This window comes from Protopterus annectens, chromosome 8.part0 (assembly GCF_019279795.1).
Source record: "Protopterus annectens isolate FY-2018-M chromosome 8.part0, PAN1.0, whole genome shotgun sequence".
NCBI lineage: Eukaryota > Metazoa > Chordata > Ceratodontiformes > Protopteridae > Protopterus > Protopterus annectens.
The window spans coordinates 941,388,505-941,414,215 of NC_056741.1; the positions used below are offsets into that span (position 1 = coordinate 941,388,505).

Below are 25,711 nucleotides of genomic sequence, written 5' to 3' on the forward strand. Positions count from 1 at the left end.
ATAATGTTATTTTGCTGTTCCGGAATGTCTGCTAGTGTTTGTTTATGTCTGTCTGCACTTGCTGAGGGGAGATATGCACATGTTAATGACGTGGAAAAAGGAAATAAGCATAAGCAGTGAGACAAATAAAAGGTAATACTAAAAAATAATGAGTACAGTTCTGTTAATGTTGTGTCTTTAGGCTTTTCCCGGTTAGGGGTCGCCACAGCGGAACTCCGGTCCGCTAATGATTGGCAGCAGATTGTTACATGCCGAGTTGCCAGCCCTGACGCATAACCTTCAAAGAAGGTAGGCCCATTCACGCATGCCTTCACACAGAAGATGCTCTAGCTGAGAATCGAACAGGACAACTTCTTAATGTGAGGCGACAACGCTACCGCAGCACCACCACCGCAGGTCGAGTACAGTTCTATTAATATCATTATTATTTATGCAGTCTTCACCTGAATATTAAAAAAAATAATGTTGCTGTTCTCTATAAAGTTTTGACTCGACTTTTCCACAAGTGAGATGACTGGAAACTAATAATGCGCAGTATTTTTGCCAAGTGATGTGAACCTTTAAATATTTAATTTCATAATGGAATAATAAATGTAATGCATAGCATTGGCACAGCAGTTAGTACTGCTGTCTCAAAATACTTAGTTTCCAGTTCACTTCTTGGTTAATGTGCCTTGTCCTCTAAGCTGGGTCAATAACCACACTGTTGTGATGCTGCAACCTTTTATTAAATGTAATAGCATTAAAGATGCAATTGAATGCCCACTTATAATTTATTTATTTATTTATATTTGTTGACCGGGAGTGTCCGACTGGACATAGGTCCATTTTCAGTGGAGGCCCATGGAGAAAAGCTCCACAGTTAAAATAAACAGACAGTAGTTACACTGGATTACATAGCGATTAACAATTTACATAGCAATTACTTACAACATATTTACAGATGAAGAACATAGTACATCAGTAGACAACTAGAATCTTTATCTGTGAAGTACATAACAGACCTTAACAAATGTTACAATAAGAAGTTCCTGCTGTATAATAAGTACTAGGCTTATGAGCATCTCAGCTTGCTATAATCAAGGCAGTTAGTGGAGTGGAAAGAAAGGTAGTGGTTGGATGGGGTGGGTGATATTAGAGTGGGAGTTGCAAGGGCATAGTCAACATGTTTTTAGGTGCGCTTTTAGTAAAGTTTTGAAGTGGGTGCATGATGGTATGGAGGTAATTGTGGGTGAGAGGGAGTTCCATAATTTGGCTATGGTGCAAGAGAATAGTGCTTCACCAGCAGAGTTATTGGCTTTAGTGATCTGCAAGTGATTTTTGTTGTTGGATCTTAGTGGTCTGGTGGTGCGATAAGGTTGGAGTAGATTCTGGAGGAATGGAACATTTGGTGGATGGTTTACTAGTTTGTGGGTGAGTGAGAGTTGATACCATTGAAGGAGGTGAGGGAGTTCAAGCCAGCCCAGTTCAGCAAGTGAGAGACAGTGGTGACTATGGTAGGATGCCCCTGTGGCGAATTTGGCGATTTTTTTGTAGCAGGTCTCTAGCTTGTTTAGATCACATTGCCTTAGGTTGGTATATATTGGAGAGGCATAAAGTAGGGTGGAGATAAGGTGGGAATTTGCTATTGAAATCTTTGCTGCTTTGGTGAGAAGTTGCTTATTTCTGTATAACGCTCCTAGTTTTTTGTGGACTTTTTTTATGGTCATGGATATGTGAATGTCAAATTTTAGTTTATTGTCTATTTCCACTCCTAGTAATTTGGAGTGTTCAGTTGGGTATATAGTGGTGTTGTCTTTTGCTGTGATGTTAAAGTGAGAGTTGTTTTGAGTATGTTTGGTGGGTTGGAAGATGAGTAGTTTAGTTTTGTTTGGGTTGAGTATTAATTGGGCATCGGATAACCACGTTTCAACAGAGGAAAAGGCTTCCTGTGTGACTTTTTGCAGTTTGTGTAGGGACTGGGATGAGCAGATGATGGTTGAGTCATCTGCGTATTGTATGAGTGTGCCATGTTTGGTGGCAGAGGCTAGATTATTGGTGAAAACAGAGAAGAGTAGGGGTCCAAGGATGGATCCTTGGGGAACCCCTATGGAGACAGGTAGTTGGGGAGATATGTCATTCTGCCATACAACGGATTGTTGGCGGTCAGACAGGTAACTCTGAAACCAGTTGGTGACTGATTGTGTGAAGGATAGGTTACTGAGGACAGAGATAAGTTGTTTGTGTGGGACCATGCTAAATGCTTTAGATAGGTCTACGAAAGTAGCAGAGGAGAGATAGCCATTGTTTTTTATGCTGAAGGATAGTGTTAGTAAAGGAGAGTAAGGCAGTGGTGGTGCTATGGTTTGGTCAGAAACCATGCTGAGTACTGGAAAGGAGGTTGTTAGTAAGGAGGTAGTCTGATACCTGAGAGTGTATGCATCTCTCTAGTATTTTGGAGAGTGGAGAGAGAGAATATCTATGGGGCAGTAATTGGTTAGTTCTGTGGAGGGTCCGTTAATCATAACATCAACAGTCAAAACCATAAACATTGAGCCAGTCTGTGTTTTCAATCCTGTTCCGGTTAAGCTTTATAGGTCTGTGTGTGTAACCCAAGCTACCACATACCTGGTCGTAAAGCCATTTATGTCTTACCTCCCAACCTAAACACCTCTTGCCATGGTCAATGCTTAAACTTAATCCAAACTGTCTTGTCATGATAAGTTCATGGAGCACAACAGTGGGAAATCAAGAGTGTGGGGAGCAGCAAGGCAGCTGAGGGAGGGAGCGGAAGGGCTTCTGAGCCACTGACAATAAGACTGCCTCAGTCACTACATGCTCACCTATAAACAGAGGACTGAGGAACCACCCCAAAGACCCAGCTCAAGGAAAAAGCATCTTAAAGGGAAGCCATCTATCTTTCCAGAGTCTGCAATTTTTTTTTTAATTGGGTGCTCCAAATTGCTTATATTATAAAGATGTGAACATCCCCCAAGTTGCACACATGTGTGTCTGCAGTTGCATACATGTGTATGTGTATGTTTGTGTATATGCATTTTCTGTGATTGGCCAGCCAGTTAAAAAGAATATAGAAGAGAACCAGCAGTGAAGCATCTAATTCATAAAAGCATACAGAAAACACTGTAGGTATAAAATTATGCAATTACCATACCCTAATAAATGGGGGAAAACAAATTCAAACTGAGACAAAAGCAATATATAAATAGAATTCATGGGGGGACTTTTTCTGTGATTTCTGAAGTATCTTGGCATGGTAGAGTTAAGGAGCTCAATTTCCTGACTCAGTTACAGAGACAGAGAAAAAAGTATCAATAAAGATCCTCCATATACTGACACATGCAAATATATTAGCATACTTTAACACAGTTAATCCAGACAAAAATGGCATAATCTCTCATCTGTTTGAGCAGAACAAACAAAAAGACAAGCATGCTTGCAAATGTGCATATTCCTTCACATGCACTCACTTTAGCGTATATGCACAGGTATGTTCCGCACAGAACTAAACTTCATTTAAAAGCCTGCAGCAACTAAACTAAACAATGTTTTTTAATTAAGGATGTTTATTTATTCTGAAACTACTGTAGAGTTCAGTCATATGCTCTGCAAACCATTTTCATGATCTTAAGAAAGAAGACAAGTCATTACTTCAAATGGGAATATCAGAATAAAGAGCATTTCAAAAGGCTGGTATTGTGTCATTCTATGATCATAGCCATTATCTCTTCTTTTGTAGCTGGCTGTTTTGAAAATATAAGTATTCCATCTAAAAGCTTTGAAAAAGTAATGGTAGAAAGGTTCTAAACTTAAAATTATCTGTTACTCAAAAGACGATCGATATCTCATTTTTGATGCAAGTTTGACTGAGCCTGTACTGTTTTAAATACTTTCATGGATATTAGAATCTGTGTCCCACATCATTGCTTCCACTGTGAGTGGACAAGTCACAAATTGTTGAACCTCTGCTCCTGATAGACAACCCACTGAAAAAAAATCTCTCAAATTATGTTTTCAGTGTTTTTTTTTTTTTTTTTGGCAGGGGGCAAGCCTGCCCTGCACCACCTCATGTGGGAAGAGGTACAACTTCCCCCAACTAATATAATCAACTCTGTGGTCACACTACAATTAGGGAAGGTGTCAAACATGCAGAAACAGTACTTAATGACTGCATAATTCTACAACAGTGTCTTTCAATGAAACTGCCTCACTGTCAGAGAATTGATTCTGAGGGAGTTGAGGCTCAGAGAATCTCATTTCGTAGAATTGTGCTTTTACCCATCATTTTTTGTACAGTACATTTAAATAATATTAGTTTAAAATTCCTCCATCCTGTTTATTTATTTGAAAGTTACATGAAATTGTTAACAGAGAAGGTTAAACAAATCTGCTATTATTTTAATCTGTCCTACAATGTTTGCACTCCACAAATATAAGAGTGGTTAATGTCCCATGTATCACTAAATACAATAGGCTGTTTTTTAAGAAGCATGTAAAAAAGCCATATTTTTCACTCCAACAAAGATATAATTTCCTTGTAGTTGTAACTTTTCTCTTCAGTTTACAGTAGCATACATTATCTTTTGAAAGAAATGATTTTAAAAATAAATTTTACATTTCTTAATAAAATAGAAAAAAACATGGAATAGGTTCAGTGCTGTGTGACAAGTAACATGACTTTCAATGATCTAGTGCTAGTTTGAATTCTAATTGCTTGATTTCTGTTTAACAGTGCAGATTAATTCAGTGGATTTTAGACTCACTGTATATGACCACAGTGAACAGAAATGGAGGCTCGTCTGCTCCTCCAATGCAAACTCTGCAGTAGCTACACAAAGCTGTGAAGAAATGGGGTTTATCCGGTAAGGATTAGTTTGCATATTGTTTCATCTTTGGTATAAATAAGATGGTGATCAAATCTTTTCTTTCTTTCTTTCTTTATACTTTTGTAAAGTTGATATATTTTTGCATATATATGAATTCTTTATGCCACAGAATTATTGTTAGAAAGATATTTGGATAAAATACTAAAAAATCTTTGAGAAAGTATTTGTCCCCAAAGCAAAATTTAACTTTCTATTTACACAATTGTTTGTCACTATAGGGTGCAGGTTATTTGATATCTGTATATTTGTGCGTCTGATCTCATAAAATTAGGTATATTGGAAAAAGAGATATGTTTCTTATGTTTTATTTGCTGGTGCATAGACATATAATTCAGTCATCTCATTATTTAGGAATAGATGTAAGTGACTTTCGGAGTACAATAGATCATGGTATAAAAGTGTGTAGAGGAAGAAAATGTCTTGGGAAAATCTTTTGAAATTTGCAGGCTAGTAGGATGTAAAATCAATACATTTTTGCAAGAACTTTATTTTCAGTTAATAATAGCCTAAAAAAAAGGATCTCCTGCTGTCTGAAAACACTGTTACAGTCTACTAGAAAGAGCTGCAGATATCATTAGCTCAATAGGTAACACACGTGGCTTTGGTGCTGGAAAATCAGACGGTTTTAGGTTATATTTCCATAACAAATGATTGGACTCATTTTCTGTCACCGACACTTCAGTGCAGCATTAGGGGTACCACAGTTCTGACTTTGCCATCCTTTAATAAGATGACAAATTGAGGGCCCATCAGCCTGATTTGGATGTAGCTCAGGTAGATGTAAAAGATACCAAGGTACTTATCAAAAGAACAGTGGGGCTTTATTTATTTATATCACACCATTCCTCATTATATTTTTTCACATTAATCACTTTTGTTTTTCTATTTTAGGGTAATAACATACTTTTCTTACATTTTAAAATCCAACAGCATAAATACCTTTTTCTTTTGTTCATGCAGTTCATTTTTATCACCACTTTCTTCACAACCATAAAATTATTCTTAACACAACTGTACAATCCAGTAATTTGTTATACAATAATTCCTGATTCACTTACATTGACATACATTCCATAATGCCTTCATCAAAAGCCAATCCATTTTTTCTCTTTGTAGCAATCTTTTACTCCCCCATATAAAAACATACTCGTATTTATTCCCTAAAATACTGTAATATGCGTATTCTTCTTGAAAATGTCCCCCAAATATTTTACCCCTATGTTCTATTAAAGCATGACCAACTGTATTCTCTTTATTGCAAATTTTACATAATCTTTCATTTCACTGCTTATATTTGCCCCACATTAACCTCCAATGAAAATTATTTATTCTGCTTCTTTAAACCATTTTTTCTTACCTTTATAAACATCTTTTTTGTCTCTAATTAGTGGTCTCAGGGTCTAACACAATAACATTTCTCCATTACTGCTTCATACCAACATTTAATTTTATGTTATTTTATTTTATTTTACTTTATTTTCAACCTATGAACTTTTTTTTCAATCTCCACACATATTTTACCTCTATGTTCATACATTTCTTTACATACAGTACCGTGTTTCTTTATTCCTGTTTGAGTACTTAACCACTATGTCTTATACTTATTCCAAATATGTTTTCATATGATATCTCTTTTCCTTTGTTCTATTTAATCAACAAGCAAAGTAGATTTAAATATACCAGCAAGAATATGGATAGATTAACACCAACCCACCCTCTTTTTTCTTACAATATAACACCTTTTGCATAATTGGTTTCAACTCTAAACTGTCATATAAGCTCAAATCTTATCTATAGTAGCACTTTTTTTGCAAGCTGGAAAAGTACATACTCTCCCCATATAGCCCAAATTTTGTAATATGTATATATAAATCACATAAAAATGGAAATGTTAAAACTTTCCACAGCACAGTAATGCTACTAAGTTTTTCTTTAAAAAGTCTTTCCACTGCCTCATTTTCATCATTTTCTGTTGCCCAAAACCTCACGCTCAACACATTTATTTTCTGATTAATGAAATATATCATCATTGCTTCTTACTTTACTTAACTTTAATTCGCCCTCCCATAACATATCTCTCAGTATGTAAATACATTCTTTCACCCATCCATTACTGTTTATGATGATCAAATAATCTACAAATCCCTTAAGCTGGGATATTTTGCTTCACTTGCTTTTCTACTGAACTAAACAGCATTCATTACTAATGTAATACTCCACTTGTAGGGTAACCTTACTTCCTCTTTCTGCACCTTCGTTTTTTTACCCCAATCCATCCATTTATTCTATATGCCCTACTCCATTTATGATCATATACTGTTTTAAAAATATTTATTACTTTGACACTCAAATTATAATTCATTTGGTATCAACCATGTTTCCTCATAGTTTGCACTGTCAAATGTTTTCTGCACATACCACACCACTACCTCCCCTGCCATTTCTCTCACTGTGGAATCCATGGCTTCTTTTATTATCAACAACATCTTCTTTTTCCTAAGTCCAGTATATCCATTATGTGCTATTTGTTCCATCACTTTAGATAACCTCACCTGTATATTTTTCATAAGAATTTTATAGTCCATACTTCCATCTGTTATAGGCCTCCAGCTCTTGACATATTCTTTCTCTCTTCTTCACTATTAAAATAAATGTTATAACATTATCAAGTACATCTTCACTTCCCAACCCCCCACTTAACCACTCATTTAATACAATCACAAAAACATTTCCTCTTTCTCTAATCTATCCATAACCAATCTGTTCCCATTTTTGCAAATGGGATTGTGGTGTCACTTCAAAAATGACAGTTCTTACAGAAATCCTAATCTAAGCCACCCAGGCATGGGATGTGCTTTCTTTATCTAAATCTTATGTTTCTGTTTCCTTTTCCATTTCTATATTTCCCTGATGTTATTTGTGCCACCTGCCATCTCCTCCTGTTTCCTACCATTTTTAACTCATAGGTTTTCTTCCCATACTTATCCACTACTTCTAAAATGATGATTAACTCTAAACTATTTAATTGTTTTCATTTTTCATGGTTTCCATTCTTTATTCTTCATATTTCTCATTTTTACCTAATGAAGGCCATCAGTTCTTCCTTTTTTTCTCTTTTAACCTCCCAACTCTGTGTATACATCAAGTTCTTTATCATTTCCATATTTCTCACATTATTTGGAACTTCCAATCTTAGCTGCTTAGTATCGTCAGGTTAAGTGATCAATATTTCCATAACTACTTGTACCAATAAGGGACATATAAAACCCATTCAGTATTTTACTTATTTCTTTCTCTTTAATATTCCTTACAAATTCAGCTGGATACCCTCTTTTATGGAACATTCCAGCCAAAATTTCACATTCATCATTAAACACATCAGTATCAAAAAACATTCTTGCCAGTTCCAAATAATAATCAAAGTAATAGATTCAAAAGGTCATTTATTACTAATTTTACTGTTGATAGTGAGAGTATTTCCAATATTTTGTATAAAAGTTGGACAGTATTTTTCGGGTACAGGTCTATATAGTAAAAATGGGTGAAAAACCCAGTATAGACTATAGGAAGGTAAAATCTTTTAGGAATTATTTAGAGAGAGGTAATACTTCATGAGGTAGGAATAATGTCTTTATCAAAAATAGAGGTATGTTTAAATGTAGATGTTTTCCCCAATGTGCTTATATAAGCATAAAATATAGTTTCCAGATTAGGAATATAACATATGAACTTAATGGAAGGTATTCTTATAATTCTACAATGGTGGTATAGTTAGCTCAATGCAAACTATGTCCATCGTTCAATGAGGGAACGACTACCCAGAAACTTAGAAAGCACATATATGAACATTTATTTGATATTTATAAATGTAAATCTACAAATGCACTGTTTAAGCATGTGGAACAAGAATGCATGCATAGTTTTTGTTTATTGGTTATAGAGCAAGTGTGTAGGGATTCCCAGAGTGTTATTATAGAGAACATTTTGGAGAAATGAGGGTTAGAATGGCAGTTAAAGTTAGATGCCATGAGTTACCTCCAACTGAATGATTCTTGCTCAATTAATGCTAGATTGTTCCCTTTTATGTCTTCATTTTTTGATGTATTGTATAATTAGAATGTTCTTAGCATTGGTGAATTTTTGATTGGGATTTTTTATTTTGAAATTGTATTTCTGATGCAAGTTTTACAATGTTTGTTATTGTTCTGCAGAAGGTTGTTTCATGTGAAAGAAAACATTTAAGTGAATAAAAAAGTGTTCATGGATTACAGTCATCAGTTTATGCATTGCAAGTTTTTGGTATTTAATTATTTTGTAGTTTAATTCGCATGTGGTTTTTGGTTTACTGGCAAACTGAAACCATGCCAATGTTAATAAGTTATGTATACATATATGCATAAATATATATATATATATATATATATATATATATGGCTTACTATCACATAGTCGATCACACTTTGTGCGACTGACGTATGTGCAAAACCTCATTTGCATATCTGAAAATGCGAGCACCACAATGTTGAACCTTGTAATAGTGAATGTTCACTATTATAAGGTTTGACATTGTGGTGCAGATTGCACTAAAGTGGGGATTGGGAAATGTAACCTTTCCTTCACTGTAGTGCAATCACGAAGTTTGTATATATAAGTAGGGGGGGTAGGGGGCACAGGGGCAAAAGGTGTGTTTTAATGCTGAGCGGATGTGAGCATTTCAGTAAAATTGACATGTTTGACATTCAACTTTACTGAAATGCTTAGTTCAAAATTTACTGTGTTTTTAGTGTTCTGATTTTTGAACATGTTGATCGGAAATCTGAACATTCGAATGGAGTGAATCCGAACATATGATAGTAAACCTATATATATATATATATATATATATATATATATATATATATATATATATATATATACATATACACATATATACACACACACATATATATAAAAATATATAAACTTTGTGTCACCAATATGGCTGACTCCTTATTAGTGTATGTCTGCCACCAACTCCTAACTTCTTTGAGAGGCCATACCAAAAGGACAACCTACCACCCCCATCTAACCAACCAGATTTCTTTTTTTTTCCGGAAAGCCCATAAATACTGCATTCCCCTCATTTCAGCATCAGTTTTGTATTCCAATCAACTACTACCTCATCTACCTTTTGTTCAGCGCTTTAATATTGTACCCTTTTTGCCTGAAGGTATGAAGTAAGGTAACCCTGATCCACACCCTAGAGAACGACAACAAATTCTTTACTTCTCAGTTTCCTATTTATAGGGAAAGCTGCATAACATTCCTTCATCTCTATCATTATCATTTCTTTCTACTTCAGTTACACCATCCTGTATATGTTAGTGCTGGTTGACCTAGTCCCCAGAAGACACACAAGATTTGGACAGATGTGAGCTCTTTCACATCTAGCCTTGTCAACTCCACAAAGAGGAGAGATGTCTTGCTTTGCATAATCAAAAAAGCTAGGTTAAATGCTACTAGATTATAAATAGCCTGAAATTATCTCTCTGCCTCTTCCTATCCTGAAACTCACCCATTCTGAGGCTACCTGATCCTATTCCTGCCTTCATCCCCTTGACTGACAAATATCTAACAAATTTCCTCCCTCCCCCTCACACCAGTGCTGTGAAGGGAGAACTATGGAGAAAGCCTCCTGCTGTCAACTTCCACTTATTAATTCAGTCAGGTTCACACAGTATCAATAACTGGACAGTAAGAGACTTCCAAGATGTCTGAACATTGAGAAACAGCTTAATTATAGTGCTCCCAATGTGAAAACAGAAACTCATCAGAGAAGGCAAGTAGACTTGTGTTTATGGGTAAATTTAACTAAAAAAAAGAAATACAGAGGACCTGGCAAAAATCAGCTACAAAACGTGAGGAAGAAACACTGGGAAAAGTTCTACAAACGTGTTCAGCATAAAAGCAATGCAGTCTCCATACATGAATTCCAGCAACCTACGGGAAGACATAAGACAACTACACACAGACCATAAAGTAAACAAAACACTGATGGAGTATATCAACACAAACGACAAAAGGTTGGAAAAATGGAAGTAGCTTTAAACAGATATTCAGATGAGGTGATAAAGCTGCAAAATTCAGAGGCTGAAATGAAGAAAGGGTTGGCTGAATATGAGACTGCTCATAAAGAGATGTTTAAAAAATAATAGAATTAGAGGAAAGAGCACATAGAGAAAACTTGAGGTTTTCAGCTATACCAGAGAAGCTGGAAGGAACAGACTTCATTAATTTTATGAAAGTACAAATAAGCAACTGGACTGGTATTCCACAGCAGGGGTTGTTAGTTCAAAGGGCACATTGTGTGCATGCTCCAGAGCTAGACCTTTAATAGTAAAGATACAATCCTACAAGCAGAAGGAGTTTATTCTGACAAAACTATGGCAGCAGGACAAAGGACTAAAAGTGGGAGACAGGAGAGTGTTTGTGGAGAATAATTGCTCATACACCAGGAAGAAGAGGAGCAAATTTATTTCAGTATTCATAGTATGTCAAGATGCAGGTGTGAAATTCAACTACTGTACCCAGCTCTCTTCAAGGAATTCTTCCCTGGAGGGACAAAATCATTTTTGATGGGGTATATGCTAAGGAGGAAATGCAAAATTTTGTCCAACAAAAACTAAGCTGTGAAACAGAAGGAGATTCTGCTTTTCATTCTTTTGGTAATAAAGACCACAGGGAGACTGTACCTGTAAAGCCTTTCCAATTTTTCAATGGAAAATGTTGGAGAAAAGAAAGGAAGTGTGAGAGTTGACTCGAAGAATTGAGACTATGTTGGAAATGAAGCAGAAACAGGATTTGAGCAATGGAGATGAACATGAACAAAACCAGTAACTTATTGTGGGTTTACTATACAATAATTATATTTGTGAAATATGACAGAAGAAAATCTGGAAATATTGAACTTCTTCAGAATTTGTTGGACTTGCGGGGGGGTTAAAGCATATGCCCTACTTCAAGTCATTAATGTTTAGAAAAGTGCTTTGAGGAGGGGAAGAGGAAGGAAAAAGTTTACCGTAAATAATGATTATTTTTTCTTAAATAGTACTATTTTTGTGATGGTTTTTTTTTACATGCTATAAAGTAAAGTTTTCTCAGTTATTTTTAAGAGTAATAGGGATAGGTGCTGCTGCTGTTTTTTTTTTTTTTCTTCTTTTATTTCTGCCTTCTTCTCTATTTCTTCTTGTTAATGTTTAAGAAATGTAGGCACTACAATTTAAAAGAAACAACCTGGTTAAAAAAGCATGACAAGAGAAAAAATGATTGTGCTTTTTCTCTTTCTTGCATAGAGGAATGACTGAATTAAGGACCTTAGACTGATTTTGGTAAGACGTTTTGAGAGAGAACAAGTAAATGAAAAAGAATATTGAATATTATGAGACTTTTTTTCTAGCAAATGTGTGTTTGCTTAGTAGCAATTCTGCAGCTGGTCTTCATGTTTCCATGGAAACAATCTGATAAAGAGAAATTGGTTGTCTGGTTCTCATATCTCCATGGAGACAATCTGATAAAGAGAAACTGGCTGCAGTCTGTTGGAGAGTGATTGGCTAAGGGAAAAAAAGAAAAGAGAAATTGGCTAGGACATAATGTTCTCAGAAAGCATTCAGGGGCTTTCCCAGCTGAGAAAGTTATAAAGCTAAGACAAAATCAATTAGAACTTAGTAGAAGTACAGGCTGCACCATGTGTTTTTAGCATGCATAACCTTTATTTTAGGTTAACTCAACTGTGAATGCATGTAACACAAAAACTGGAACTATATATTAAAAAGAAGGTGTTATACATAAAAGGGAGGAATAATAACTTGTAATGCAATGATGCTTTCTGTAATGCCTTTCAGTGTCAATGGCCTCACAGATAAATAGAAAAAAAATAGTGAACTATACTAAAAAATGTAGAGTGTAAATGAACATATGAATTTGATAAAGGTTTTCAGGATGGCTATTCAGTGGAATACCTTGGACAAATAAAAAGCAGAGTACTTATATTAATTGGAAGAGGAGCTTCAATGGTGATAAAACAGGATGAAAACATTAATAATGGCAGATTCTAGTGCTAAGGGGCTACTGGCAAGGGAGGAGGATTACACTGGCATATATTTATATTCCACCTAAAACTGCTATAATGGAGCTTAAGAAAATTCTGGGAGAAGTAGTCAGTTTTCAGCAAAGAATATTACTTATAGGTAAGGACTGGAATGTGATTTCAGCAGTGAATATGTGTCTGAGGGGCCCAGAAAGGAAAGTATAAACAAAGAAGAGTACATTTTTTAAGAAATTTATGAAAATATTTGACATGGAAGATGTGAATTCAGTAGTAGGAGTTTGGAGTGAATTTATATATTATTCCCCAAGGTACAAAAACTAGGCTAGGCTAGACAGAATTTACATTTCACAAGAACATGTATATTTAATTGAAGGTCTTGATATGCACCTAGTAATTATTTCAGATCATGTGCCAATAATAACTAAAATAAAAACACAGGGTAATGAAATAAAAATGTGACACTGGTGCTCTCCCTCCTATCTGTTGAAAAGAAAATAATTTAAGGAATGTGAAATGGAGATTATTTAGGAGCTATTAGAGAGGATAGCTAGGGAGTTGGATAAAATTAAGGTACAGTTTAAAAATAGGGTGGAGATAAAAGAAAGGGAGCTATAGTTAAGAAGTAACAAGAATTTTTTGCAGGGACTGACAAATGTTAACGTATTGCAGAACAGGGGGAATCTCACAGAACAAGAAGAGGATCAACTGCAGAATGCTAAGCAGAAAATAAGGGATTACCTCAATAATATGCACTAGTTTAGAAAGATTGCTATTAAGCAACCTTTTTTTTTTTTTATGATTACACTAGAGCACAAAAACTTTTAACACAACGACTCAGGCAACAGAAAGTAGAAAGGACCGTTGACAAGCCTAGGGAGTCTATAACAAGAAAAGTAACAAAAGATCCTGCGGAGGTATTAGAAATATTTTGGAAATTTTATGAATGTCTGTATAAAGCAGAGAAATGTGGAAATCAAGAAAAGATACAAATGGAAATGTTGATGGAAGAATCAAATATGCCAAGGTTAGAGATTGATGAGGCTCAGTTAGTAATGGTTAGGATAGAAGGAGATGAGATAAAAATTGTGATATATAACCAATCTACAGGAAATTCCCCAGGAATAGATAATTTCATTGTGGAAGTTTGGAAGCTAGGAGGCAGAAATTGATAAAGATCTGGAACGTTTTGTTTAACAGTATTTTAAGAAGAGGAGAAGTACCAACATCCTGGAAGAAAGCAGTGGTAGGTGTAATACCTAAAGGAGGTAAAGATCCATTGGACCCAATTTCATAAAGGCCTATTTAAATACTAAACCATGATTATAAAGTGTCCATGTCTATAACAGCTAAAATAATGACAAAAGTAATGCCAACATTGATAGATATGGAACAGTGTGGTTTTGTGGAAGGAAGGCAAGCATTTGACAACCTTAACAGGACATTGATGATCCAGAGGGAAGCAGAAATGTAGGAAAATACCAGTGTTGCTGGTGGGTCTTGATCCAGAGAAAACATTTGACAGAGAAAGCTGTGACTTTATGAGCAGGGCAATGGAAGCATTTGCATTTCCTGAAAAAAATTTAATGTTAATTAGGAGGATATATAAGGGATCTGAGGTGAAAATTAAAGTGTGTGGTGTCCTCTCTGATAATTTCTGATTGAGCAGAGGAATCAGGCAGGGGTGCCATCTTTTTCTTTGTTATTTGCATTATTTTTAAAACCATTGGCAAAGAAAATAAGGGTCACAGAAATTCAAGGATATAGTTCATATGATAGTCTAAAAAAGCTGGCTATATTGGCAGATGATATTACTTTATACCTGACAAAACCAGAAAGAGACATTACAGTATTGTGGTACAATTTGAGACAGTTTCAAATCTTTTCAGGATCCAAAATTAATGAAGGTAAAACAAAGGCAATACAGTAAATTATGTACCCACATGAGAATTGGTTCATCAATATCCTTATTTATGTGGATGTGATAAAATGAAGTATTTAGGGATATGGTTTAAAATGATTCTGGTGTGGCAGCTGAGGATATGTGGGAAGAGACTAAACAAAAAGTAATACAAAAACTATGGAAATGGAAGCTTTGTTATATGGATATGGATAGTAAGATACAAGCAGTCAAAATGTTTTTAGTCCCTTTAGTCTTATACACAAATCAGGCATTTTTTATCAACTAGAGGAGAAGTTGAGGATAGCAATTTATAAAGAATTGAAGGACTTTATCTGGTAGGGGAAGACTGCAAGTGTCGGATGGGTTAAGCTGATTCTTCCTTAAGAACATGGTATTTCAGCGCTACAGAGTTTTTAAGGCTCCTTACATAGTACAAACTGAAAGCTGTAATTCAAAGTGGAAAGGGTTTATGTTGAAATGGGGGAGGGGAGTGGGCTCAAGAAACAAGGAGAGACTAGGATTTTGGTTGCAGGCCTTTAAGGAGAATAACAAAATTCATACAGAACATTATATCCATAAAATAGCAGAAAGTATTCTATGAACTAAGCCAACATTGGAATGGAGAAAGGATATTTTGCTAATAGGGATGACTGCAAACAATAAGCAAGAGGGGCCTGGAATTTATTGGAGGAAACTGGCAAAGGAACCAAGGTATTGGGAGCCAATAAGCAGAGAGGGAAACATGATTGAATAGGAAGATGACAAGAATGTCTTTGGACTGCAGGTTACAGATTGCCTTCACTATCAAGGATTGATTTCAGAGTATAGACAGAGAAAAAGAAATAAGGGGGTCCTAAAGGAAAGACCAACACTGGTAGAGATTTTAGTAGAATATAAAACAGAAAGGTGCCATTAAAAAAGAAATAATTAGTAGAGCATGGAAATACCACATGATAACCATAATAATCACTCAGAGGAGGTTAGAAAGGATTGGGAAGGGAGACTGGATAAGCAATTCACAAAGGAACAATAGGAGGATATATGTATGTATGTCTTCAAAATATGCAGCAAAATGTAAAAGATTTAGAATTTTTGCTTGGAAATGTTTGCATAGATATTTTTAAACCCCAGGTTAACAACAGATAATCTTTCCTGAGGTAGCTAGCAAGTGTCGGAGGTGTGATAGGGAAGAAAGAGGTAATTGGGAACATATTTTCTGGGAGTGCAGTAAGTAGGTGGACTTTAAGGATTCCCTGTGGGATGCACTGTAAGAGATGTTGGGTGGACAGATTGGTGTAATGAGGGAGATGATTTTTCTGAGCTATGATACAGAATCAGAATTGTCTAGACATTGTAAGGCCTTGCTGTCTCTAATTATGTTGGCTGCCAAAAAAAGCAATTATTAGAAAATGGAAATCCAAATCTAAACCAACTATATTAGAAGTAGTGAATATAGTAACAAAGATAAATCACCTGCAGCTGAGATCTTTAAAAACATAGGAGCAAACTACATAGGGAAAAATGGGAATTGTGGCAACAATACATACAGGGGAGAACTGAGGTTTAAAAGAAGGCAGGACTTAAATGAGCTATGTAATGTTTGACTGAAAATGACTTGCTAGATTTTAAGTGATGTATAATGTTTGCAACTCGGAGTGTGTCAATATGGTTTGTGATGTAAAATGCTTGCAACTAGGATTGTATCGGTGTGGTTTGTTTTAATTTATATAAATGTGTTGATTGCTTATGTTGAAAGTGATGGTTTAATAAAGATGTTTCTTGTTTAAAAAAATAATAACTGGATGCGAAGTATACATATTTTACATGGACTACATGTGATACTTTAATCCATTACTGCAGTTTTCATCACATTTATCTTAATTCCACTAGGTAGAGTTTAAAATGATTTTCAAAGACAAAGACAATAAAGTAACAAAGAGGTTAAGCCTTAACATATGTGAAATGGTTGAACAGAATATATATCTGATAGTCTGTGCAGTATTAACACACCTCCTGTGCTTACACAACAGAATATTTCATCCCACAGAAGCACAATATTAATTATTCAAATTTGCCTAAGAGCCGTATTTTTACCATCAGAATGTGATGAGAATTTTTGTAAAGGTTTTGAAATACTTGCATGATTTTCTTCAGTCATAGAAACGTAAGTATTTGGTGTCATATTTTAATTTATCAGAATACTGGTAATTTCTGCCACCTTACTTAGATCACCATTGTTGTGGTCCACACAGTCTCTTGTATACAAGAAATTAATGTAATGAAGACTTTGAAAAAAAAATAACTTTCTTGTAGAACAGGAAAGTCACTTTGCAGACATGTTTCTCAGAAGAGTTTTTTAATTGATTTGTCATCAAACATGCTTCCCACTTGCACTTTATTAATACCTATGTGTGCGTGTACTGCATTTAATTGTCACTTATAGCCTATATAACCAGACTGGTATATATATATATATATATATATATATATATATATATATATATATATATATATATATATATATATATATATATATATATTAATGATGCTATAGTAACTAAAACATGCAATAAGTAACTTGTACTATTTTCTTTTTCTTTAATGTTAAATATTACATTGTTTTTCAGCTAAGTATGATGCATCTTATTTTCCTAGGAGTCTTTCCAGTATGACATTGGATGTAATCACAGCAGGAGCTAATGGCACTTCAGGTTTCTTTTGTGTTGAAGAATCCATGATTCCGTATGTAAAGAAAATTAAAGATGCAGTCACTGCCTGGTAAGTAACATAGCATATTGAACTTTATAGCCAAAAAATCCATATCTGATCAGTGAAGCAAAAGACATCAGGCCTGAAATTTACTTTATGTTTTATTTTATTTTACATTTGCTTATCGGGAGAAGTCCGACTGAGTCAGGCTGCCTGTTTTCAGCAGAGGCCCGGGGAGAAAAGCTCCATAGAGTAATAACATAAAATAACAATTATAGCAGCAATAATAACATATACAGTGGTAAATAAAGTACAGTAATAAATGCAGTACAGTGACAACATATGCAGTAAGTAGAGGCAACACATAAACTTAGTACACAGTAAAAAAGCACAGAGTAAAGAGGGCTTTACTATGCTAATGTCTTGAGTAACAATAATGTAATTGCAATGAATAATTGTATTAATAAATAGGTTAATTAACAATGGGACATGGAGTGCTTACTTCAAAGTGGTGGAGTCCACTATTGAAAAGCTTTGATGACTTTCACTGATATGATTTTTTGTACCATTTGTAAACGCAGTGTATCTGAGGTGCAAGTATTCACTTATGTTTAGTAGTGAGTTAAAGTCTTTGCATTATATGTTGGCCACACACACACACACACACACACACACACACACACACACACACACACACACACACACACACACACACACACACTTTTCTATCTACCTATCTAGCTAGCTAGCTATATGTGTGTGTGCATATAAAGATTTGTCAGCATTTCTTTTTCATTGAATTACAAATTTGTAATCTAATTTGCTTGATTCACAATTCATCTAAAAGTTAACATGGTAGGACCAGAATTAATGTGTCTGGCTCACAGTAGAGTTTAATGTGTTTTCCCTTTTCTACACTCTTGTGATGTGGGGTTTTGGGGGAAGGTACTTGCCCCTTCCAAAAAAAAAAAAAAAAAGACATATTTGACTTTTTTTTTTTGAGTTTATAGGTTCATAGGTAGGTACTAGGCTCTCTGCCCAAAGACATTTATAAGCCTAGCCAGAATGTGTTGGTTTTCGCTGCCCATGTAGTTTAGATCCATGTGTCTCTGTCCAGCAGAGCCACTGAAGTGATCCTGGGGTAAACTTTCTGTTTCCCTTCCCCTTGTCAAGGTTTCTCTTGAAGAATGTTAGCAAGGAGCTCTGCCTCATGTAGATTGGAATCTTGTTGCAATGCATGGGAAGACTCTGGGACAAGAATCTGTCCCTTCAGCACATCCTATTTATTGTTATGGTAAGGTTTAGATCCCTAGAACATGTGGCTCGAGGGGATATGGTTTTCTTTAGGTGGAGCATGTCCATCAGTTCTGGGTTGGACATGGCTTTGTATGTCAGGCAGAGATCACCTCTGAGTAGGCGGTATGCAACCGAGTGCAGCTGGAGTTTCTTCAGTTGAGCTGTATAGGGCATCTGTTTGAGGCCAGTGATGCTCTTGGTGAGGTACTTCTATGGTCTTTCCAGCTGTTGCAGGTGTCTTGTAAAGTACATCCCAAATGTGGCATTGTACTCTATGATGGGTCTGATGAGTGATGAGTAGAGGGGCACAATGACCTCTTTTGATCTGGATGCGAACCCTTTTGTGATTAGGTGGGCCACATAGAAGGATTTTCTAACCACTTTGGCAATGTGATTATCAAAGGAGAGATTATTGTCTACTTGGGTCCCCAGATCCCTCATTACGTCTTCCATATTTATGGGACTACCACCTATGTGGTAGTTGTGGGTACTTTGTTTTTTCCAAAGGAGATGACTATGCACTTTTTGGCATTTAGCTTGAGGCCATGATTTTGACACCAGGTATCTGTCTCAGTGAGACCCTTTTGGAGGATGTCTGTGTCAGCCAGAGACAATTATAGCCCCTAGTTTGCAGTCGTCTGCAAACTTTGTCAGCCATAGTCCTCCTGTGTTTGCCTGTACCTCTTAGAAGTATATGCCAAACAGAAGGGGTCCTAGGACTGAGCCCTGGGGAATGCCACTTGTAACCAGCTTAGAGTCGGACCTAGCTCTCACAACTCTTACTATGTGGGTTTGTCCATGACCCATTTGGCAACCCATCTCGTGACATAGGGGTTTATGTTCAGGCTGGTGAACTTGTCTATAATACCAGAATGGGGAATGGTGTCACAGGCCTTTGCGAGGTCTAGGTAGGCTGTGTGTACCACCTTTCCCTCGTCTATAGCCTTGGTAACTGTCTCAAAGAAGTCTATTTTTGTAGTAATTTTTTGACCAAATTTGATGTTAGCCATTTTGATGGTAAGTTATAAAATATGCTCATAAAAATACAAAAATGTTAACATTCAAACATAGGCAAAAATACACTGCTTTGATCAAATGAAATGAGAATTTCAGTATTTTTTTTCATAGTCCTGATTCAGGGAAACGTTTGCCTTATTGTTGTGAAAGTACTTCACTTTTAGGCTTCTACAGAAAATCTGCATCAGAAACATGTACTATGTTGCAAAGCAAAAATGGTATTTGACTTGATATTTGCCTAAACATTATATGAAAATCCTTTATGACAGTTTAAAAAAAGTAATAGAAGTCATGTCTTAAGGTTTTCTTAATTCAGTTTTATTGTCTAATGGAACAATTATTTTTAAAAGTGGAATAGCCTCTTGCTGGCTATTGTATCTGAAACTTCTAGTAAAATCTTTTATATCTTAACATTGTTGCATTCTAGAAAGCATAACACAATATCTGTATGCATTTTAAATGATTGCTTTATTACTTGCCAATGGAATGTAATATATAACTAGTACTTTAATCATGAATTTAATATGGCCAAGTAATACATATGTACATTTTAGTAAAAATAGCCTAGCAACAATCTATGTAACAGTCTTCCACAAGACAGTGTTAATTGTTTTTGCATGAAATTCTATATTATTGTTTCAGTTTTTCACATGCGTAAGTAGAGATGTAAAGATGTAAAATATCATCCAAGTATGAACCTTATTTTATCTCATATTTATTTTTCAGAATAACATATTAACAACACAAGATTACAGTCATATATGTTACAGTATCATTTAGCTGCACTTGATTTATTGTTATCGTAGAAACAGGTCTATGTCAGATGATGATGTTTTCAGAAACTTGTAATTCATATTGTCAAGACCATATGACTGAGTTTCTAAAAACTCGAACATCAAAAAAAAAAAAAAAAAAACACAAAAATCTAATTTTTGTTATGTTCTTGCAGTGGGACAAGCCACCCTGCACCCTTACACGCACTGCAAATTAAATATACCAACTCACAGATCGCACTACAGTGAGGATAAGGGTAAATTTCCCAACCTGCACTGTACTGTGATCTCCATTTAAAAACTCTGAGTTTTCAAAAACTCGATCATATGGTCTTGACCATATGAATTTCGAGTTTTTGAATACTCGATCAACTGATAGTAACTTGTAGAAACATATGTATATAGTTGTACAACATAATCAGTTTCAAATGTAAAGTTTGACTATAAAATCTACCAGGGTTGAGAGTTATGCAAGGACTTTTCCTGACTGGCCAGGATTGATCCCAAAGGAAAAGCATGAAGAATGTGATAATTTAGCTGTTAAAGTGACTTTAAAATATATAGTCTTAGTGGGAATAAATTTTGCATGACTTTTTCCCTGATAATTGTTTATAAGTGATGTATCATGCAAAAGATTTCATTTGTCAATTTTGCTCGTTATTTATTTCATAGGATTTCAGTACTCTCTGTGTGCAATGGCATAGGTTTTAGGAATTATACATTCATAGGTTAGTACTAGGCTAACTGCCCTTGCAAGTCATTGTAAGCTTAGCCAATTATCCCTTGTGAGACTCAAACCCAGCACTTTGTGTTTGTAAGGCAAACACCTTAACCATTAGGCCACCCTCCCAACCCTTTGTAACTCAGAAATCATGATGACATTGTTATCTTAATGACAGTGTGTGGAGAAGATGCCTTTCATGTAGTAATATACTATTTGTATGTAGAAATACCTGCAACAGCATAATTCGAGAAGGATATATTGTTGTGGTTTCTAAGTGCAGAAGTCAGTCATGTAGTATCACCATGCAGGTGTTATTGTTAACTTGACAGTATTAGACTTAAACCTTTTCTTATTGCAGGCCATACACATTTATACCAAGAGCATAGATTACATACCAGAACTGTTGCTTTTTCAATGTTTATGTACCGGAAGTCCATCTTGCTGGTTACATTTCTATTTTATGAGGGTAAATGACTTTCTACCCTCTGGGCATTAACTATTTCAGAGAACTGATTCTATTTATTTACAGCTATATGTCTTGCATTATATTATAGAAAGTGTCACTTTTATCATATATATTCATTATGAACCCAGCCTGATAGCACAGAGGTTAAGGCACAGGATTCCCTAATGATCATTCTGGGTTCGAAACCTGTTTGGGGCTCAACTGGGCAGTAGTAGTAGCTGCACAGAAGAAAGGCCTGGCAATCTACTTTTGTAATTTGTCACAAAAACCCTATGGGGCCTACCCATTAAGTTGTCATGATTTGATGATATGATGAGATGTCCGACTTCAGTTTGAGGGCATCTAACAAAAACAACAATACTCATTATGACCTTGAATTAGTAAACCTGATGAAGAAACTTAATGACTGTAAACAGTCTTTTGAATGTCAGATGGTCTTGTTACAAAAATTACCTTGAAGTAAATATTGTGGGAAGAAATATCCAGGGAATTGTCATGGATAGGCTTGCATAGGCCTTAGAGCCAGTAGCCTAGTACCAATCTATGAACCTATGAATATTAACCTCCTGGGTAATTTGTGATTTTTAAGCATTTGTTTGAATACAAGTGGGCAACTCTCAAGAGTGGTAAACAAACTGCATTCTGGGTATAAAATTATTTATTACACTGAGTAAGGAAAAGGAACAGTTAATTTTGTTTCAATAAATGAAGTGTATTGGTGAAAGTGTTCTATTAAAAAAAATGAATAATGAAAATAACAACCTTTGTTACCATCAGAGTTAACAAGAAAGCTGGACTGATTTCTGAATCAGAATGCAATAAATATTTGGCAGTTAGTGCAAAGGATTAAGGATATGAGCTGCTAGGTAGTCATGGATTTGATTACTCTAGTCTTCATTGACCTGGCAGTTAGTGCAAAGGATTAAGGATATGAGCTGCTAGGTAGTCATGGATTTGATTACTCTAGTCTTCATTGACCTGTTGTTCTATTATGAACAAGCCACTGCACCAGGTAGGGTTCTGGAGCAACTGGTAAACTAGGCTCGACTCCTAAATGGTCTACTTGACCACATGCCTAGTAATTACTTGTGAACCTAAAAGTGGGTGAGTTGCACTTGAGTTTGATAAAATCTGCAGTAAATTAACTGAAATATGTGATATAATTAAGCAGTAACTGACAACGTTGTGTGGTATATTAAGATTTACCCATGGTTGGTGTATTTTAGTCATGAGGGTGAAGCCCGCATGATCAAATAAAGCCAACTGTGGGTAAATCTTAATATACCACACCACAGAGTCAGTTATTGCTATTATACAATGACTTTATTTAACAAAAAAATGCTTACTTTTCTTAAATAATATTTGTATAACAGTGCCATGCTGTCCTTCCATGCCTGGTAATATCCTGGTGTCTTTTTTTGATGCACTACACATACGTATGGGACTTGTGTTCCCATGCATACCCAGTACTTCAGATGTACTACACATACGTATGGGACTTGTGTTCCCACGCATACCCAGTACTTCAGATGTACTACACATACGTATGGGACTTGTGTTCCCATGCATACCCAGTACTTCAGATGTACTACACATACGTATGGGACTTGTGTTCCCATGCATACCCAGTACTTCAGATGTACTACACATACGTATGGGACTTGTGTACCCACGCATACCCAGTACTTCAGATGTACTACACATACGTATGGGACTTGTGTTCCCACGCATACCCAGTACTTCAGATGTACTACACATACGTATGGGACTTGTGTTCCCATGCATACCCAGTACTTCAGATGTACTACACATACGTATGGGACTTGTGTTCCCACGCATATCCAGTACTTCAGATGTACTACACATACGCATGGGACTTGTGTTCCCACGCATACCCAGTACTTCAGATGTACTACACATACGTATGGGACTTGTGTTCGCACACATACCCAGTACTTCAGATGTACTACACATACGTATGGGACTTGTGTTCCCATGCATACCCAGTACTTCAGATGTACTACACATACGTATGGGACTTGTGTTCCCACTCATACCCAGTACTTCAGATGTACTACACATACGTATGGGACTTGTGTTCCCATGCATACCCAGTACTTCAGATGTACTACACATACGTATGGGACTTGTGTTCCCATGCATACCCAGTACTTCAGATGTACTACACATACGTATGGGACTTGTGTTCCCATGCATACCCAGTACTTCAGATGTACTACACATACGTATGGGACTTGTGTTCCCACGCATACCCAGTACTTCAGATGTACTACACATACGTATGGGACTTGTGTTCCCATGCATACCCAGTACTTCAGATGTACTACACATACGTATGGGACTTGTGTTCCCACGCATACCCAGTACTTCAGATGTACTACACATACGTATGGGACTTGTGTTCCCATGCATACCCAGTACTTCAGATGTACTACACATACGTATGGGACTTGTGTTCCCACGCATACCCAGTACTTCAGATGTACTACACATACGTATGGGATTTGTGTTCCCACGCATACCCAGTACTTCAGATGTACTACACATACGTATGGGACTTGTGTTCCCATGCATACCCAGTACTTCAGATGTACTACACATACATATGGGACTTGTGTTCCCACGCATACCCAGTACTTCAGATGTACTACACATACGTATGGGACTTGTGTTCCCATGCATACCCAGTACTTCAGATGTACTACACATACGTATGGGACTTGTGTTCCCACGCATACCCAGTACTTCAGATGTACTACACATACGTATGGGACTTGTGTTCCCACACATACCCAGTACTTCAGATGTACTACACATACGTATGGGACTTGTGTTCCCACACATACCCAGTACTTCAGATGTACTACACATACGTATGGGACTTGTGTTCCCACGCATACCCAGTACTTCAGATGTACTACACATACGTATGGGACTTGTGTTCCCATGCATACCCAGTACTTCAGATGTACTACACATACGTATGGGACTTGTGTTCCCACGCATACCCAGTACTTCAGATGTACTACACATACGTATGGGACTTGTGTTCCCACGCATACCCAGTACTTCAGATGTACTACACATACGTATGGGACTTGTGTTCCCCGCATACCCAGTACTTCAGATGTACTACACATATTATGGGACTTGTGTTCCACGCCTACCCAGTACTTCAGATGTACTACACATACGTATGGGACTTGTGTTCCCACGCATACCCAGTACTTCAGATGTACTACACATACGTATGGGACTTGTGTTCCCACGCATACCCAGTACTTCAGATGTACTACACATACGTATGGGACTTGTGTTCCCACGCATACCCAGTACTTCAGATGTACTACACATACGTATGGGACTTGTGTTCCCACGCATACCCAGTACTTCAGATGTACTACACATCGTATGGGACTTGTGTTCCCACGCATACCCAGTACTTCAGATGTACTACACATACGTATGGGACTTGTGTTCCCACGCATACCCAGTACTTTAGATGTACTACACATACGTATGGGACTTGTGTTCCCACGCATACCCAGTACTTCAGATGTACTACACATACGTATGGGACTTGTGTTCCCACGCATACGCAGTACTTCAGATGTACTACACATACGTATGGGACTTGTGTTCCCACGCATACCCAGTACTTCAGATGTACTACACATATGTATGGGACTTGTGTTCCCATGCATACCCAGTACTTCAGATGTACTACACATACATGTGGGACTTGTGTTCCCATGCATACCCAGTACTTCAGATGTACTACACATACGTATGGGACTTGTGTTCCCACGCATACCCAGTACTTCAGATGTACTACA

General features: G+C 36.3%; 1 protein-coding gene across 1 annotated transcript in view; it reads left to right on the top strand.

The window, feature by feature from the left end:
* The window catches only part of HPN (hepsin), a 925,289-nt gene that overhangs the window by 455,855 nt on the left and 443,723 nt on the right, over positions 1-25,711 (top strand). The window contains exons 5-6 of the mRNA XM_044080457.1: positions 4,730-4,859; positions 17,525-17,647. Coding sequence (XP_043936392.1) covers positions 4,730-4,859; positions 17,525-17,647 — 253 coding nt within the window. The remainder of the gene's footprint in view (positions 1-4,729; positions 4,860-17,524; positions 17,648-25,711) is intronic.